General features: G+C 40.7%; 1 protein-coding gene across 1 annotated transcript in view; it reads right to left on the bottom strand.

Annotated features, from left to right (window-relative positions):
- ADAMTSL1 (ADAMTS like 1) overlaps positions 1-20,812 on the bottom strand; it is a 314,782-nt gene that overhangs the window by 96,093 nt on the left and 197,877 nt on the right. Inside the window, exons 9-11 of the mRNA XM_029962898.1 lie at positions 7,899-8,010; positions 7,159-7,297; positions 1,502-1,552 (exon numbers count right to left, since the gene is read on the bottom strand). Coding sequence (XP_029818758.1) covers positions 1,502-1,552; positions 7,159-7,297; positions 7,899-8,010 — 302 coding nt within the window. The remainder of the gene's footprint in view (positions 1-1,501; positions 1,553-7,158; positions 7,298-7,898; positions 8,011-20,812) is intronic.

Here is a 20,812-nt window from a genome sequence, read left to right as displayed (position 1 = left end):
GGCTGGGAGAGTGGATGTAAAGGGAAGGTTATGGGATGAAACCATAATCCGGAACAGCTTTTGATCATTTTCAGGGAAGGATGTTGTTTTGTTTTTTCTTTCAGTATTGCTGAAAGCCAAATACTGCAGGGCATTTTGATCCTTCATTTTTGGATTTTCTTCAGCAGTAAAAATGCCTCCGTCTAGCTGCCAGCTCAGAATGCTTTTTACCTAAATACAATCCCTACACTATTAAGTACTGCTGAATCATCCCCTGATATAAAATTATTCTCTGTCCTTTATCAGTGTTCAAGCCCTTTGTACACAATTGAAATAAACTTTGTTTAATTTAAAGCTACAGTGTTAAAGCCTCCATATTCCTTACAAGTGGGTTTAACTTCTGAGGCTTGGCAGTATGCATGTGGGTGGTTTTTTTTAAATAAGGAACAGAGAAAAGTGTTTCCCAGAAAACAGGAATTAGATGCAGAGATATATTTCATAAGTGTATCTCACAAATATCTGGAGATACTGACTATGTGTACATAACAATAAGCACTTAGCTAGGAAGAGAAAAGCCTAATCCAATGGCACGGATAACTGATAAATGATGTGAACATGAATGGCCGTCACAACACTTGTCTAGTAAGTTGCTCTGCACTGCACTGCATTTGCACAGTGATGCTGAAAGCTCTCTGTATTATGGCACTGTTTGAGGGAGGTCTTTTCCTCACCAGGATGAGACTAGCAGTTTCCTACAGGGTTCTTTCTGTGATTTCATAATCCATGACACAATAAATCAATGAAGAAGGAAACAGCACAATATTATTGCATGTCCAGATGGTATTTCAAAACCTAAAGGTTATTATCATTCAACTATCAAACATTTTTATCATCAGGAGTCTTATTTACAGTTTTAAGAATAATTACTCATCTGATTATTTCCACAAGAATCTTAAATCTTACATTAAAGACATTTAAATTATGATATAATTAATAATAAAAATCAGATCTTGATTTGTACCTATGATTTCTTATTTCTTAGAGAGGCCAATGAATTAGCGACCCCAGGGAAGGCATTAGCATGGGTTCGTAGGATCAGAACACAACACTGATACTGTCAAACCTCAAAATCTGACAATTTATAAGCATTCAAGAAGCAGCACTATGGGGGGGGGAAGAGAGGGAAAGTCCTTTGGTTAATTACAAAGCAACAGGTTATAGTCCTGTTCAGAGAGAAGTAAAGGAAAAAAAGGAAAAGTGCAAGAGAAAAGCGAAGGAAAGAGAGAAAGAAAGGGACCACATACTTAGTAAGTCTGCATTTCTGCTTCAGCTAGAATACAATTTCAGTTTGGCATTGACAGAATTTATTACTACAGGTTAGCACTTGAATATCTCTAGGTTAATCTGCAGGAATTCAGAGCAAGAGAAAAGCAGCATCTTTTAACAGCAGAATTATAGAGAAGAGAAAAAGAAGAAGAAAATGTGTTTGTTAAACCTAGAATCGATTGACTGTTTTACGTACCGAGGAAGGGGATGGTAGAGGTCATAGGGCATGATCTGCTTGTATCCATCACTGTTAGGAACAATAATGCCAACCCTCTGAGTAGAAGGTACACATAATAAAATAAACACTAAATGATTACGTTATACAACTTTTTGTATTACAATATTGTATTACCTTTTACAACTTTTTGTATTACAGTATTACAAACCAGCCAAACAAGATATTTTACCTAAGTTGTCATTTAAAACAAAACTTATGCTGCCATCCTATTGTTTCTGAGTTGTTCAAAAAATGATTACTACTTCATTGTTATAAATACATTACTGTTTGACAAAGAAGCAATCCATTGTCACAAGTGATCCAAATATTATTTAGATTTACTGTATTGTTACCTAGCATAAAAAAGTTTCTATGCTTAATACTTATGCTTAATAAGGGAACTTATCTGTGCTTCCAAGAGCTCTAGATCAAATCCCTTTTAAAACTATTATATGGTTGTTTCTGCCCTTCACATAAAACTTCTGCTTTAATAGGAGCCAAGATTAGAAATCTGGGGAATCACTGTGCAAGAATTCAAATCTGACATTCTTGTTTCCTCATCTTAAATTAGACCAGATCTGCCTCTTTGTTTGCTTTTTTTTTTTTTTCTGGAAGAAATGAGGAGCTTGAGAGAAGATTAACATGTCAGACTGGGTTTTTTGTTTCTTTGTTTTTTGTGTTGTTGTGACTGATTGGCTTGCTTTGCTGTAGTGTTATTGGTATTATATCTAAATAATATAACATCTAAAGGTTATAAAAAGCAATAGTGTAGATCAAAATTAGCAATCATCTGAAACATTATCATGCCAGTTATGCATGAGATGGATGTGACTTGTCTTGTTGGCAACCACAGGGTCTCACTGAATTACTAGTCTGGAATTTCATATTTTATCTGCACTTTTTGTAAATTCTGACTCAGAATAATGCTAACCATTATTCTCCCAATTTAGGCATATCTATTAACATCAAACAGATGATCTCAGAGCACTTCAATCATCATCATTTTCATCAAAGCCACCTGGGGATCTGGATAGGGCAGGTGGGTGGAACCATTGAAGAGTGAATACCAATTGCATTGAAATAAAAAGTGTGTCCCTACCCAAGTTATGGAGAGATGAAACTGGATGACAAGAAAAAAAGTGGGTTTTGGGAGTCCTTTGCAGATGAGAGGTGCTGGTATGCTGCTATGAATTTTTGCAAGGGGGAAGGAGCAAAGAAGGGGAAAGGGAGAAAGTATTCTCCATCCTCAACACAGTTCACTAAAATATGCTGTAAGCATTTAAAGAAGTTTTGTCAGGCTAAGGCTGAAGGGGTCTCTTCTCCTCTCAGTCAATAGGGGGTTTATGTGCATAACTTGTCCTGGACAGAAGAATTGATCCCATTGTGTTTTCACAGTAAGGAGACAGCACCAGGTCAGTGCACGGGAATTTTCCAGCTGAAGAACAAGAAGGAGCTGGAGACCTGGAATGTGTGATGCGGACTAGATAGTTCCTTCTAAGAGTAGCAGCCTCTGCAGTTAAAGGAACCCTCTGCACGAGTGCGCATATTTGCATCTTCGGAGAGCTGCTTGTCCCCACAAAAATCCCAAAAGCTAGAAGAGGTAGTTCTGGCACTGGGAAACTTTGGAAAAGACAAATGGGTCATTTAGATAATGGTCAGGAAAGAAGTCTTTTCAGACTTAGCTTCATGGGTAAATGCTTGAAGAATTTAAGAGGAATTGCATATTTTAAGAAAATGGAAAGGAACTTTTTCTGAGATTTTTTTTGTCCATGCTTTTGGAAATCTGCTGTTTTCCTGACTTTTTCAGCAGTGCTGTGAAGTTCCACTCTGAAGCCTTTGCACTTTCCAGCTCATCAGCTTGCTGAAAAGCAGTTGGAAAAAAACATTTATGTACCAAGATCAAAATTAAATAATTACACTATAAAAGCATCTACTGTCTAAGAAAGAAACAGATTTCAAAATATTTCTCACTCATTGCAGTGAAAAATTCTTTCTAACAAACATGATCTGTATGCATAATCCAGGTCTACATGTTTTAGAATGCAAAATTCCCAAGACCATTCAGATGGAAATAACCATACCACATCAAAACACTGTTATGAATATGAAATAACATGTTAAAACCACTAGATTAATATTTTCATTGGAAAGGTTTGACCCTCAAAGAATTCTGCATACATAAACCGCACTTCTGTAAACAGTAGTGAGCTCCACAGAATTAGTGACACTATCCTTGTGCATATGTGAGGGCCTGCCTTTAAAAGCTCTCATTCTGTAACTGCAAGACAGTGATTCACAGCAATGTAATCACAAGACCCCCACAATAATACACAATAGCTTAATTTATGACTTTTCAAAAAAACTGGCTTAAAGATACGACAGAAGAACAGGTGGTCATTGTATCGTGAATGACAACTGCATCTTCTCTAGCTAGTCTTGTGTGGGGTTTTTGTACATGTTCCAGAAAAAAACCTCAAGACTAAGTGAACACATTAAAAAAAATCTTAGAGATTACTTTAGTGAATCGTTACTTTTTGACTGGACAAAGTGATCTAAATTCCATGAATCTACCATCATACTCCTACAAAAAAGATGGAAGAGATCTACTTTATGGGCTTTGTTTGCTGTATGTTACTGAGCCAATGCAAAGCAGATGGTGTGCTAAATGAACAGAGGAAATTACAATTCCTTCGCTGAAATATGTGCAAGTAGCTAACAGGACTCATTCACAAAATACTTAGAGCTTTGGCAGGAGCAGAAGTACAAAGCAAATTATTTTGTTGAGCTGTTGTGTCTCATATGTCTGAAATCTCTCATGCCTTTCAGACCAAAAAGTCCTGTCATATAGTATGTAGATTGCTTTGTTTTCCTCCTGAGTGCTGGCAGCCTCAGCACAGTTGCCCTTCAAGGGACATGTATGGCTGGAGCAGGAGCTGCACATGCCAGAGGTGGGAGTGCTGCAACCAAGTCTGCCACCTCTGCAAGCATTCTGCTTCCCCCTGGGATGACTGTCTGCAGTTGCATTTCTTGAAAGTCATGTTTGATGTCCTCTTCCCCAATTGCTTCTTTTTCTCCTTCAGCTACCCCCATTAGCACAGGTGACAAATGTGAATCCCTTTCTCCTGTACCTCCCTAATGACTCCCTCTCTCTGACAAGGTGCCAGCCCTTCCCACCTCCCCCTCCTGCATCCTGGCAAGTCTCAGGTTGGACACCTGTTGAGCCAAGTAGGGGAATGGGTGCTAGAACTGGGAGAGGAGCCAGCAGAGAGAAAGGACATCTACCCCCAGGATGCCGCAGAGTGGTGTGACCCCGCACGAGGACGATGTGCCGAGGACAGGAGTGGGTAGGGGCACCTGCCGCTGGTTTGCTGGTGTCCTGCACCCTGCTGTGCCAGTGCCCAGCCTCTGCAGGATGCTCACACGCCTTTGGCTCACAGCCTTCACTTCTGCTGAGGTCTCTGTCTTCCTGGGGGTGTACTACTCATAGGGCTACGACTGCACAGCTGCCCGTGCTCCCAGGTGACTGGAGCTATTACACCTCTTTCCTGATGGGGACTCACACAGCTCAGACTTAAGCCTTCACTGAAATCTGTCAGACTTGAGAGTAAATGATCTGCATGGCAGGGAGTGTGCCATCTAAACAATGGTCTGGATTATGTTAAAGATATTACTAGTAATGAGCACATAATAATAAAAAGTTTAAGTAGCTTAAGTTGGGTGTGGACAGCTAATTCATTAAGTGAAAGGAAACACTGGGAAGACATGAAAAAGTTGACCATAGAAGTAAACAGTTTAGCATCTGAGCCAGCATATTCATGAGAGCTATGATTATCACTGGACAGACGACAGGCTTGTGAAAAAGACACTAAGGTGGGTGATACTGTACTTAGGTGCTCTCTGAAGATGCCACATTGTGGCATTATCTCCCTGTGCTACAAGAACACTTTCCATGTTGAGAAACAGTTACTGAGGTCCTCAAAGAGATGGTATCCCTTAACGCTTCCCATGTGTTATTCTGTAAAACTACTACTGTTTTCCTTCAGAGCCGGGTAGGTGACATCTACAGTAACACCACAGGTACAGGCAACATTGGTTTCTGAATGCCTATTTTTGCAGTAAGTATAATTCCCAGTTGCAATACCAATATGAGTTACATATCTGGAGCACCATGCTTAGTCCTGACATATAGGTAGTATTCTGATCATTTTATCAGGTTATCAATGTGAATCTTGAAGAACTACCACATACTTTGTACTTATATATTCTTTAATATGGTCTTAGTACTTTACAGACTGGTAAAAGCCAATGTCCCTACCTAAACATTTAAGTGGATACTTAAAAAAAACCTACTTAATGAAAAGGACTGCTGAGAAAGCTGTCCTTTGGTGTCAGCCTCCAGAAAAAACTCTCGCTTTAAACAGCACATCTTTTCAGTACAATAGTATCTTCCCTTTATAAAAAATGACTTGTTCAAGGTGCAGAGATTTCAAGTTCTAAGCAACACATGGTTTAATTATCATTGCCATAGACTGCTAAAAACTGATCTCTTCACAGTGCCTGAAACAGGTGTTATCATTTGCAATTTGGCATTCTGTAAGGATGTTTCCAAAAAGCCAATTCCTCTCTGTTACAGCATGTACCCTGGGATGGCATAGCTGTACTTCTAAATGACTCTCCGTTCCCTCAGGGTCTTTATATCAACAACTTTGCCTTGGTATGTCTTATATAAAACAAAAATTGCTTTCTGACATCTGCCAATTGTTATTTTTCTTCTGTCTTTCCTCCCATGCACTGTGCAGTCATCTGTCTTACCATTTGAGAATATGTCAATTAAAATCATTGGGAAAAGTATGAAAAATATCCATAAATTCCAAAAGGCAAATTACATATTTGGCACAGAACTGTATTTTTTTTAAAAAGCAGCTTAGAATTAAAAAGTAAATAAATAAATAAAGCAACTACATAAAACTACTTTCTCATTGGTACTGTGGCAGGTAAATCTAACCATCTTAAGAACCACCTGGATGCAATCCTGTGTAATGTGCTCTAGGATGATCCTGCTTGAACAGGGAGATCAGATCAGATGACCCACCGTGATCCCTTCCAACTTTACCCACTCTGTGACTCTGTGGGGTAGCAGGGAGGAGACTTTTGTGCAAAAGAATATTGATAATTAGAAAAAATTTACTTATTACATTCTTACAAGCTGCCATAACTGCAACTAAGCTTTTTATTAAGGAGGATGTTTTAAAAAAAACCCACATAAAAATAATTCCTCTAATTGTGATGACAGTAATTTTCCAACAACATTTTTACTGAAGAAGAGTTTTTCCCATCTTATTAACACTTAAGAGACATGCTGATCATGGGGATGGAATTATGGACCATTTGTTTTCTTGTACTTTGTCATGATTAATGAGGCAAAATATATTTTGAAGGGAAGAAACAACCATTTCAAATCAGTCCTTGCAATGGTGAAGGTGCTAAACAGAGGTGTTCTTCTACACAGTGCATTTTCAGACGAGAAAGAGGTTGCATTATATAGGATAAATGACATTGTGTGCAATAGCAACAGAATATTTTTCTACTTTTACTCCTTTAGACCTCAGCCTCTTTTAAAATTCAAGCTGACTGACCTTGCAGGACAAGGATCCAGATTACACTCTTGCAGTTTTGGCTTTGGCTTGATATTTTCAGGAAAATAGTGGCAGTATTGATCTGCCACTACCCGGCTGCTTCTCAGATCAAAACACTCAGCAGATGTCAGTTGATAACCTGCAATACACAGTGGAATAAATAATATGAGATGTGGTGCTCTTCCTGTCTCTCTCTGAAATGCATCCAAGTTCTGATTTGGTAAAAAGCAAACTAATTTCAGTTTGCTTCAGTGCTTTTGCACATAACAGCTGTTGATTTACAGACCAGATTGAAAACAGCAATGTAAATCACATGTAGTAGGAAACAAAAAGATAACCAGTATGGTCAAACAAAAATTCCGAAGCCTAGAACAAAAAAAGCAAAATCAAAGTCTGAGGTTTCTTGATCATCAACAGTTGTGCCCTCAGTTTCAATATAGACAGGGAACAAATGGAGACATCTTGTGATTCCAAAGCAGGCCCAAATCCCATCAGCCCTTATGTTTGACAGCTGTAGCATTAAATGCAGACGTGGATATCAAGATGTACTTTATGTATGGAGTGTGCACAATGCTAAAAAACTACAACCTACTACCACGTTGCTAAATCACTCCCTTAATTTAGTTGTAACTATTTTCATTTTCAGATTTTGCCCATTTTAAAGATCCAAAACCAAGGGCAGCAACTGGGACAGGTCCTGTATGCAAATGACTTTTTGGATTACAGTGGTAATTCATTACCTCCTCCACAGGATGCCGAACAAGGAAAAAAATCAGTTTCCCTCCATCGGTGAATGATAGGCTGATAGAAGATGAACTGAACTGAACTGTCAGCAGCACCAGCATAACGAATCTGAAAAAGAGGTAACATCAAAGAGTGAAACTGATGTAAATGCTGGGAAGAAGTATTCTGCCACATGCATCTTGCAGGTGTGACACATCTTGCAGCTACATGAAATACCAGATACACTTTGCAATAGGAAAATGAAATACACAAAACGAATCACAGATTGGTAGCAAAATCTTTATTGGAAAACACAGTCAAATAAATTTCTGAGTATAATCAGTGACTATTATTGAGACCATGTTCTGAAAGAGCGAGTGCAAATGCATGGTTAGCGCTCCTGAATAATTTTACAGAGACAGAGGATATGGAATGATCTTTACTTTACAGAAAATTACCTACCATTATCTGCTGTCCCTGACACATGGACTTGGATTTTAGATCTCTAATATTTCCCAAAAAACATTTGAAGACTAGGTATAATATATTGACAGTACAGAGTAAAAAATGGGAGGCTGTGCTGTGAGACATAAAAATAATACAAAAATTTTAATTCTAGACTTTTTATTCCTGAAGTGAAGGTTTTTTCATTTTCTTTGTGGTACTGTCATTATTATAAGTCCGTCCTGCTTACTTTATTTTGCTTGTAAAAATGCTTCTTTCAGTCATGGGTGTGGACTCTCGGCTGGAGCTAAGAGCACATTTGGAAAGACATCTTCAGAACCTACAAGTACTGCCAACTTTTAAGCCACCTGAGCTTAAGAGCTAGTATGCCTCTGGTACTATGTGTGCTGAATGGATTTCCTACACAAACAAGAGTTTGTAGTGTAAGGAGTGCAATAAGACCTTCACACTGCTAAAGTAGCACCACTTGCACCTGGCCTAGTAAAAAATCCTTCCTATTTGGTATCTGTACAGTTATGAGGACTTCAAAATCTCTGCAGGATTTCACTTGTCCTTTTATCTAAGGCTCTGCATGAACAGCGGATAAAGGAAGAACAAAAAACCTCTCCTAGTTGGTTGTTTGTCACAGAACATAGTGTCTCAGTGTTGCTTGAGCATCTCTGCATCAGTGGCATGATGCTACCACAGTAGAGAAAACTGCCAATCACAACTAAAAAAGATGGACCCTTCTCCAAGACAGTACCAGTACTCTTAGGTGCAATCCTCCTTGTTCTTTTTATCAGACAGCTTAAAGTATTTTGCTGCCGCCTCCTTTTTTTTTTTTTTCTCTCATGTTTTGAACAAGTTTCTCACTTTTGGAAACACCATTTTTCAAACTGACTTTCCTTTTCTCTCTTTCCAAACATCAAGAGACACTGACAAAGAGTGGTCTGTGAAACAGAAGCAAAAATATGACATATGATCATTGAGATGAACTGTGAAATTTGGGGTTGTTTTGTTTTCCCTGTAGATGGACAGAAACATGATTACAAATCAAAGTATATCTTGAAGAGCAAGAGGAAAGCAAAAATGTTTATGGGTGTTAAGATGTCTGGTCCACTGAGACTAAGGCTGCCCTTTTCTAATTAAGCAGTGATGTAAATTCCCACCTTAATCCTCAGTGGAGAATATTTATTAATCTTAATTTAATGATTGCAATACTTAAGAAATCAATGTAAATAAGAGGATCCTATTGTGACTGATACTGCATAAAAATAAAATTAACAAATTAAAAAGGTAATGTTTGCCACACACACACAAATTGTTAAAATGATGAAAAATGAACAAGGTTGTCACCAAGCCTTCTTTGTACTTAAAACTGACAGATTATTGAGAGATACACTTACAGAACTTGAAAAAAGTTACAGAAAAAGAAAAGGAAAAATTACAAATAATTTGTCAGAAGAATAGAAAATGACATGTCTAAGAAAATGTCTCTATTGCCCAAAAACCTGACAGTACATTTCAAATTAGCAGTATTTTAAAGTAGTAGGTAAGATTAATGGTAACATACCTTCAGATCCAAATAGCATCCATACAGAGGTTTCAAATCATGTACTCTTTGAAGAGCACAGGAATGCAAATCATGTATGATCACATTCAGCCTACTTACATGAATAAACTATGGTTTAAAACACAGGAGTATAGACAGAAATGGTAACATTTTTCAGGAGGTTTTTCATGAGTAATGAATGAAACTGCAGTCCAATAATCTTTACCTCCGTTATTGGGTGAGTAGATAGAACGTAAAAAAAAGAACAGAACTCAGAGTACCAGGAGAAGGGAAATGTTTTATGAACACTGTAGTTTGCTTTGCCAAAGAAATAAAGATAGCTTTATTCTTCCAGGTTTTCTTCTAGCTCCTTCACCTAAGGTCCTAGACAGATTCTTCTATAAGATCCTCCTCTCATGAACTGATGATTGGGTAACAAAGCATAGTCCTACAACCTGGTCTTGCCATTGATGAAGGACCTGAGGAATCTTTCATGGATGTGTGCTAGTGAGTTGTTAGCCAGACCCTCAGATGAGCCAGATAAAGGGTCCACCATGAGCTTACCAAGTTTGCTAAAGAAAAAAAATTATGAACAGTACCTAAAATTGAAACCATCTGTGAAAGCACTCAAACTTTTGAAAGACTAAATTCAAGTTCAGTAAAAAAAGAAACAATGCCTATGGGAAAATCCAGTTAATTATATATGCTAGTTATACACAAAAGTCTTGTCAACATTATTTATTACTATTCAGAATAGCAGTAGGGTTGCTGTAGGTATAGAATCATAGAATCAGCTGAGTTGGAAAAGACCTCTGAGATCATCAAGTCCAACCCTTGAGCCAACACCACTGTGGTTACTAGACCATAGCACTAAGTGCCACATCCAATCACATCTTAAAAACTTCCAGGGATGGAGAATCCACCACCTCCCTGGGCAGCCCATTCCAATGTCTGATTACTCTCTCTGTAAAAAATTTCTTCCTAATATTCAACCTAAACCTCCCGTGGCAGAGCTTAAGACTGTGCCCTCTTGTCCTACTGCTGGTTGCCTGGGAGAAGAGACCAAAGCCCACCTGGCTACAACCTCCTTTTAGGTAGTTGCAGAGAGTGATGAGATGCGATGGGAACAGTTCCAGGCATGGAGAAAAACATACAGCAATTGACAGGATTTTATTATATGGACCTTACAGTTATTATATGGACTTTACTGTTATTATGTGGTTTCATTGTATTCACATTACACAGTGCACAGCCTGGACATGCCCAGGCTTGCCATGAGGTTGCCTGCTCCCTGCTTTCCCCGCTCCTCCCCCTTTTGCCCATGTCCCTATCCTGGTTTGTCCCCCCACTTGTCTGTCTCATGCTCTGCCCTATGTTCTGGCCCTTTCCCCTCCAGAGCTGATAAAAGACAGCGTGCATGCGCGAATAAAGGATTCTACTTGCACCCTTCCTTGTGTTCCATCCCCTCTTCGGACTGCGGCAATGAGGTATTTCTCTGAAAATATTGGCTCAGTGTGCAGCAACAGCTAAAAAGACTAATGGAATTTTACAGAACGGAAGGAAAAAGGAAAGAACAGAACACAGGCAAATAGAATATATTTGTGTGCTGATTCTTATACTTATAGAATCATAAAGATTGGAAAAGACCTCTAAGATCATCAAGTCCAAGCGCTAACGTAACACTGCCAAGTCCACCACTAAACCATGTCTCTAAGCACCACATCTACACATTTTTTGAATGCTTCCAAGCCTGTTGAATCTGCACTTCCCTAGGCAGCCTGTTCCAATGCTTAATCAGCCTTTCAGTGAAGAAATCTTTCCTAATATTCAGTCTAACCCCCACCAGCACAACTTGAGGCTATTTCTTTTTGTCCTATTACTTGCTACCTGGGAGAAGAGACTGACCCCAGCCTCAATACAACCTCCTTTCAGGTAGTTGTAGAGAGCAAGTTCACTCTTTCTCAACATGTATTTATATACAATAAAATTATCTGTTTATATTATATAAATATTAAATAATTGTATTATATTTTATTAAACTATGCATCTATTTATAGAGCATTGATACTTGAAAAATATACATTTATATATTTAAATACTAGTCGCAAACTACATATTTATGTGTATTTTAAAAAACTGTGACTATATAACAACACTGGAACCAGAAAAAGGACAGAGAAGGGAAGTAAGGATAACCCTTTTATGGATCATTGACAAAAAGTAAACACTCAATAGAGTAAGAAGGACATAGAACTGCTGGAGTGAGTTCAAAGGAGAGGCATGAAGATGACCAGAGGGCTGGAGCACCTCTCTTATGAGGAATGGTTGAGAATGTTTGGGTAGTTCAGCTTGCAGAAGAGAAGGCTCAGATTAGACCTTACAGCAGCCACCCAGTACCTAAAAGGGGCCAGAAGTGAGCTGAAGAGCGGCTTTTGACAAGTGCATGTAGGGATACGATGCAGGGTAATGCCTTTAAACTGAAAGAGGGTAGATTTAGTTCAGATTTTAGGATGAAATTCTTAGGGTGAGGGTGGTCAGAGACTGTAAAATGTTGCTCAGAGAAGTTGTGGGTGCTCTGTTCTTGGAAGTGTTCAAGGCCAGGTTGGACGGGGCTTTGAGCAACCTAGTGGAAGGTGTCCCTGCCCATGAAAGGGGGGTTGGAACTAGATGATCTTTGATTTTTCTTCTATGGTTGTATGAAGATGCTAGGAAAGAGGCAAGTGATGATGATGACAGAGATGTCAAATATGGAAGTAATGGAGAAAGGAGGCAAACAGTAGTAATAATTTCATGTTTCTCAGAGTGGGAAAACCAGAAGGGATCAGTGGAAATATTGCACCAAGGGTTTAAAAATTAGATGTATTCTTCATTTTACACAGAGTATATTTCAATGCAGTAACCATCTCACAACCTAAATGTTATCTAAAGGGCAAATGGAATATATTGATTAGGAGAATGATCATGTTCTAGTAATTGAAATAGCTTATACTGAACAGAAATAAAAGGTGGATATGAAATAGAATTGTACCTTGTTTTCAAAGAGGCTATTTCATGTTTTTTCACAAATTTCACGACATTTGCCAAAATAGGAGAAGAAGGGCAGAATTTTCCTGAACTTGTCACAAGATCTAGTCAAGATAAATAATTATTACATCTCTTTTCAGGCTGGTCATTACTTGAGCTTGACCTAGAAATCATTACAACAATTGTATATTTTTTGGATATCATGAAATCAGAATGAGTGATTTTTCTCACTATTACTAAGAAGTATTGAATGCAAACATAGGTTGATAAAAGCCAGTGATAGAGATCATGTTACAGACATGCTTCTGGCTAAATCCAATCTGCACTCTGCAAACATGACCTCAGGAAGACACAAGAAGTAGTATTGCTATACAATGAAGGGACGATATTCCATTGGTCTCTTCTAGATGAAGCAAACTGTTTCAGTCAGCTGACCTTGATAACATAAAAGTGGAATCAACTAAACATGAACTATTACTATATCTGTCCACTCAGCTTTAATTCTATCTCATCTACTTCCAGGAGCACCACCTGACAGTGCTTCCAAGGTTCTTCACCACTTTCTGCCTGACCTGAAGCCTTCTCTCAAACATGAGGCATAATCTATTCTGGAAACTTCACCAGTATCAGAATTAAATTACACTGAAGACCCTTATTGTCTTTACCCCCAACACTCATATGGTAATATTTCAAATATCCAACAATATGTGAAGCATAAACAATAACTCCTTGCTGCTAGAGCAGATTTGCATGTTTTGGCCTCTGCCCTAAAGCGAATATTGAAATAATTTCTTATTTCATGCCACCAAGTAAATCACTATGTGCTGCTTGTTTAAAGTGATATTTAATCCAATCTTGGCCATAGCCCGACGAGGCCCATCAACCTCTCTGCCAGCTGGCTGCCTGTACACACATTATCTCCTCATGCCCTTCCAAGTCCCTGAAGTCTTGACTAAGCTCAACTTTATTTTCTTCTGTTAACCTGGACTCTAATCAAATTCATTTCTCTCATCAGCAGTTTCTGCCAGTGCTAGATTGCAGCTGAGGTAAGAGTTGTATGGCTTGCTCTAGTGCTCTGTGTAACTCAGCATCCTGTTTTGAGATGTATTTCATGACTTTTTGGACAATTGGTGGCCAAAACCCCAATCTCAGCAGCAACTCTGCTCAAGTGAACCCAGTCCATACCATTTCTAAATCAGCAAGCAGCACCCCCAGCCACCAGAACAAAAAAAGAGCCAGACAGTCTTTTCTAGCAGCAGCCCTTAGCCAAGGCTCATCAGCCCTAGCACTACAAAAAGATGTTAATACAAATGCAATTCTAATCCAAAAATCTGTAGGAGCCTCCAGACAAACATTTACATGATCCAACTCTATATATTCCTGATGCAAAAGGCTTAGTCTGTGCAGACACTACGAATGAACATTCATCTTGATACCAGGGATTTAAAATCAATATAAACATAGTCTAGTCTAGTTTTAGGCCTACAGTGGTTTCTCCTCCAAACTAACCCCAAGCCTTAGACAACACCCTTTACTAGACCTTGTTTTACACCCACTGGTCTTTGCTGGCTCACACCTCAGCCACAGGGTTAGGGCCCTAGCTATCCAAAAATCACCAGTGAAACAAACTGTAACAGGTTGTACTTTGCCAGCCCCAAACCTTCCCTGGCAGTTCCTACTGATGGTTTCAGTAAGCCTATAACTCATGGAGTTGATATTTACAGTGCTGATTGCTTTAAACAGTCGACCAGTCGTGAATGTTTGCGTTATATTGTTATCTGTAGACCCCATCTGACAGTATTACTTAATCCTACTCAAACGATTGCAGATTCTCTATTTTGTGTCTGAAGTGAACAGTATCAAGAGAGGAGATATTTTAGCACAGACAGATGAATAAATCTGACACTGGCGATACAGCAGCTAAGTGGCAGCTCTGCCAATAAAGGACATGTCCCCCTGTGTGGTATTACTACTGTGATCTCTAGATCACAGAAACAGAAAGATTTCCAAACAAAACTAACCTTCATTTGATCAGGATTGTATCAAACATGACACATTCTTCTTACAGAAAAAAGGCATTTCTATTCACATGAATCAGAATTTTGCACTGAAAACATCAAAACAGGAAAATCTTCAGAATTTAGGAAAAATAGTTCAAGTACAATTTAAGTTTACTGGCATGTTTTTCAGGTCTTCTGCCTGTCAAAAATTTGTAATTCTCAAACTATCAATAAAAGAAATAAGAACACGAAAAACTCTAAAATTTTGTGAAACATTTTTTTTTTTAAGACAGCTGTTGTACTGAATCATTTTTACCATTGTCTTGCTTTGAGACAATTTGGAGGGATGGAGATCTTAGACAGAAGTCTCCTCCCTCAGATTCAATATCTCTGGTTGCTCCAATACAGAGAGAGAGAACAAATACACCCCAATGTAAGTGAAGAAATAACTCGCTACCAAGAAGAAATGCCAATAGTAACACTGATAAAACTGGGTTAAATCAACTGATAAAGCAAAGCCTCCCAAGTCCGGCTCACCAGACCAAACTGAGATGGTGGCTGCTCTTCCCCACCTGGGAAAAACACACATGGCCACAGGACAGAGACAAAATGGACCACCCTTCCATATAGCTTGCCTCCCCCATGCCTGGAAAAGCTGGCAAGAACAGTTGGAGAGTCAGTGTTGGCAGGAAACAGTGGCTAGCTGGGATTTGATACCGGCAGGCACTTGAATGGCACTGCAGTGAGGCTGCAGTGCTGGTACAGGCAGCTGGAGAGGGGCTGCAGATCCCCCAGGTGACTGGAAGGACCTGCAAGACACCTGTTGGATCCAGTGATGACACTTGATTGCTGCAATTTCAATGTGCATTGGTCAAAGTGGTGGTCACAGTCCAGATCCATTAAGGTGGTGGTGGAAGCCCTGGTGGTGAGGGAAGCCCTGAAACTCAGTGTTATATATGCTCAGGTTCAGGTGGGAACACCTGTGGTACCTCCCCTGGGCCGGGGAGTTTAACACTGGATGATGTAATACTGTGAGTCACAGGATGCTTCAGGAGTCTTTGACACCTGCTAAGATGATGCAGCTGTCTCTCAGGTCAGTGTGGCTGAGTCCATTGGGGCCCATTATGGTTCATCAACAAGAGATGAATACCTTCAGGCTGGTGTGAATGTTCCCGGGAGTTATCCCAGCTGAGCCATCTGTGTAAGGAAAAAGAAACACTGCCCCACCTTGAAGGATTTGCCTCTTGCTTATCTTGTTTAACACCCAGCTTGTAGCCTGAGGTGTCAGATGTGCCCAGGCTGGCATTGATGACAATAATGAAAGAGGTACCAGACTAATTAAAAAGGACTTCAAGGCCCTGGATCGATTAGTTAATGGGACAGGAGCACAGGTGGTGTTTGCCTCAGTTCCTGCAGTAGCAGGGATGAATGAGGAGAGGAGTAGGAAAACTCATCAATAGATGGCTAAAGGATTGGTGCTGCCAGCAGAATTCTGGGTTTCTCGACCACGGGGCAAATTCTACGGTACCAAGCCTGCCAGAGTCAGATGGGCTTCATCTGTCTAGCAAGGGCAAAAGGACTCTAGCCCATAAGTTGTTGGGGCTGATCAGGAGGGCTTTAAACTAGGTTTGAAGGGGGAAGGGATTGAAACCAAGCTTTCCAGAGATGAGCCTGATGGTGGAAAGCCAGAGTTAGAAGTGAAATCAGCAGCCCAGCTCATGTACAGTAGTGCACATAGCATGGGTAACAAAACGAGGAGCTGGAAGCCATTGTGCAGCAGGAAAGCTGTGCTGTAGTCGCCATCACAGAAACACGGTGGGATGACTTCCACGACTGAAGTGCTGCCTTGGGTGGCTATGAGCTCTTCAGAAGGGATAGTTGAGGTAAGAGTAGTGGAGGCGTGGTTCTGTATGTTAGAGAGCCTCTTGACTGTAGAACTTGAGGTCAGTAACGATAAGATTGAGTGTCTGTGGATCAAAATCAGGGGGAAGGCCAATAAGGTGACATCCTGGTGGGAGTCTGTTAAAGACCACCCAACCAGCATGATGAGGGTGATGAATTATTCTACAAGCACCTGGTGGATGTCTCAAAATCACCAGCCCTTGTCCTTGTGGGCAACTTTAACCTGCCGGATGTCTGCTGGAAACTAACAGAGAAGAGGTAGCCCAGGAGATTCCTAGAGTGGAATTTCCTGCTCCAGCTGGTAAGCAAGCCTAGCAGGGGTGGGGCCCTGCTAGATCTGCTGTTCACAAACAGAGAGGGGTTGGTGGGAGATGTGGTGGTCGGAGGCCGTCTGGGGCACAGTGACCATGAAACAATAGAGTTTTCAATACTCAGGGACACAAACAGGGTCCTCAATAAAACCTACTCACGAAGAGTTTAGGAACATAGTTAGGTCATGTAGAAGAAAAATTAGAGAGACAAAGGCACAATTTAGCCACCTCTGTTAGGGATAACAAGAAGTGCTTCTACAAATACATCAATAGCACGGAGGGGCAAGGAAAACCTCCACTCTTTGTTGGACATGGGGGGAAACATAGTCACCAAAGATGAGGGAAAGGCTGAGGTATTTAACACCTTCTTTGCCTCAGTTTTCAACAGTAAGACAGGTTGTCCTCAGGACAACTGGACTCTGGAGCTCGTAGACAGAGACAGGGAGCTGAATAGCCCCCCTATAATCCAGGAGGGAACAGTTAGCAACTTGTTGAGCCACTTGGATCCTCACAGGTCTATGGGACCAGATGGGATCCATCCCAAGGTGATGAGGTAGCTGGTGGAAGAGCTTGCCAAGCCACTCTCCATCATTTACCAACAGTCCTGGCTCACTGGGGAGGTCCCAGATGATTGGAAGTTGGTGAATGTCACATCCATCCACAAAAAGGGTTAGAAGAAGGACCCAGGAAACTACAGGCCTGTCAGCCTGACCTCAGTGCCTGGCAAGGTTATGCAGCAGATCATCCTAAGTGCAATCACACAACACCTACAGGATGGACAAGGGATCAGAACCAGCCAGCATGGACTTAGAAGGGGCAGGTTCTGTCTGACCAACCTGATCTCCTTTTATGATCAGGTGACCTGCCTGGTGGATGAGGGGAAGGCTGTGGATGTGTCTATCTGGACTTCAGCAAAGCCTCTGACACTGTCTCCCATAGCATTCTCCTGGAAAAGCTGGCAGTCCACGGCTTGGACAGGGGCACTCTGTGCTGGGTTAGGAACTGGCTGGAGGGCCGGGCCCAGAGAGTGGTGGTGAACGGTGCTGCATTCAGTTGGCGGCCGGTCACCAGTGGTGTCCCCCAGGGATCAGTGCTGGGCCCAGTCCTGTTTAATATCTTTACTGATGATCAGATGAGGGGATTGAGTGTACCATTAGCAAATTTGCAGACTCCCCCCCAAGCTGGGGGGGAGTGTTGATATCCTGGAAGGCAGGAGGGCTCTTCAGAGGGACCTAAACAAGCTGGATAGATGGTCTGATTCCAGTGGGATGAGGTTCACCAAGGCCAAGTGCCGGGTCCTGCACTTTGGCCACAACAACCCCCTGCAGTGCTACAGGCTGGGCACAGAGTGGCTGGAGAGCAGCCAGGCAGAAAGGGACCTGGGAGTTTGGATTGACAAGAAGCTGAACATGAGCCAGCAGTGTGCCCAGGTGGCCAGGAAGGCCAATGGCATCTTGGCCTGGATCAGGAACAGTGTGGCCAACAGGACCAGGGAAGTGATTCTTCCCCTGTACTCAGCGCTGGTGAGGCCACACCTGGAGTATTGTGTCCAGTTCTGGGCCCCTGAGTTCAGGAAGGATATTGAGGTGCTGGAGCAGGTCCAGAGAAGAGCAACAAGGCTGGTGAAGGGACTCGAGCACAAGTCCTATGAGGAGAGGCTGAGGGAGCTGGGGCTGTACAGCCTGGAGAAGAGGAGGCTCAGGGAAGACCTCATCACTCCCTACAATTACCTGAAAGGAGGTTGTAGTCAGGTGGGGGTTGGTCTCTTCTCCCAGGCAACCAGCAGTAGGACAAGAGGGCACAGTCTTAAGCTTTGCCAGGGGAGGTTTAGGTTGAATATTAGGAAGAAATTTTTTACAGAGAGAGTAATCAGACATTGGAGTGGGCTGCCCAGGGAGGTGGTGGATTCTCCATCCCTGGAAGTTTTTAAGATGAGATTGGATGTGGCACTTAGTGCTATGGTCTAGTAACCACAGTGGTGTTGGCTCAAGGGTTGGACTTGATGATCTCAGAGGTCTTTTCCAACCCAGCTGACTCTATGATTCTATGCACACCTTTGGCACCTGGCGTAGGTGGCCACTCTGCACATTGTTAGCAAAGCACACATCAGCAAAGCACACTGCTGATGGAGCCATGAGCACCAGTAGTCCAGTCTCTGACAGCACCGGGGAAGTCACTGTAGGTGGTCTAATGTCATTAAACACTAGCAGTTCAATCTCTTTAAAGAAGGCAAAACATCAAAAAGCCAAAAAGGCATATTTGGTGAAAAGGTGGATACCAGAATTTTTGTGCAACCCAGGACAACCATTTACATATCTTGTGAAGAGACTGCCAATAGTTTAGCAGATGAGGAATGTACCACTGACTATTACAAAGTAAAGAAACCCAAAGCAAAGAAATCCAGTAGTTATACAATTCAGCAACTCCAGGAACAGCATGAGGTTTCTTCTTGCAATTTTAAAGCACTCTATGTCACCAATAAAGAAACTTAAATGTCAGCTCCTACACTGAGTTTCTACCCTAATTATATTCAGGTGTCTAACTTGATCTCCCTCAATAAGAGCATTCAGGGTCAAATGAAAAGGACTACAACAGTAATTCTGGAGACAATGACCCTAAAAACAGAGTTCTGCTACATCTACAAATTCACTTAGACCTGTTTGCATAAAAACCTGCCTTGGCCCAGGAAAGTAAATCTTGACACTCACAGAGATCCCACATTGTAAGGAAAACTTGATAATACCACACAGAAATCTTTAATTTTTTTTTAAAGACAAGTACTTTAACTTCACATGCTGAAGGCACAATAGTCATGAATATACAAGGTATGGAAAACAGTTGCCAAGTCTGTCATAATTGAAAGGTATGCACGCATTTTGGTACTCCTGCATCAGCCTTACTTGTATGTACATGTTTACATCTGACAAAATAGAAAAAAAATAAATACCCAGAAGGAAAAAAACATGTAGAAAAATAATTTAATAATATAGAATAATACCCTTGTTGCATGAAGTAATATCTAAAGTATCTTCTATAGATGTTGATTAAAAAACTGATTCAACTGAAAAGAATCCAAGACAAACTTTAATGGTAGCCTCAGAAAAAAATCCTACAATTGCAAACCATTTGGGGGTTTTTTTTGGTGCATTCTTATATATCCACTAAAGACAACAGATATGCTAATAAATTAACACCTACTGAGTCATGTTACTCCGACTTTCAAAGGTGCAAAGACATAGCAGAACTAATAAAATTGTTTTATCTCAATTCAGCAGTGGCTGTTGTGCCCATGACTAGCCAGCTTGTCCGCTCATACTGGTCCAGATAGTCATCATGTAAGTAGGGTACTCCTTTGATTTAACCAGTACTTCTCACCTTGCTTTGATAGAAAAGGAAATGTAAGCACTAAGGGATAAAGGTATTTTACCTATCATAAAAGATAATAGTGGAAATATGAGGAAAACAGTATAACCCTCTCCTCTTGGTTTAATGACAATATATTCAGGAGGTGAGACCTCTAATGAGATGAACCCTCCTTCTTTTATTATTTCCCTCCCACAAACATAAAGAAGGTAAAAAATTACAAAGAGTCTGAATGAAGAAGGAAAAATTAGAATTTTACTAAAAAGGGAAAGAAACTTGAAAACCCAATAATAGCAGAAAATATTACCTAGCTACCCCTCTCCCCCCTAGGGTAA

The sequence above is a fragment of the Manacus vitellinus genome, unplaced genomic scaffold (assembly GCF_001715985.3).
Source record: "Manacus vitellinus isolate BGI_N305 unplaced genomic scaffold, ASM171598v3 scaffold_50_pilon, whole genome shotgun sequence".
NCBI classification, from domain to species: Eukaryota; Metazoa; Chordata; class Aves; order Passeriformes; family Pipridae; genus Manacus; species Manacus vitellinus.
The sequence above is the reverse complement of the archived record's forward strand: the minus strand, read 5'-3'. Positions and strand labels throughout refer to the sequence as shown.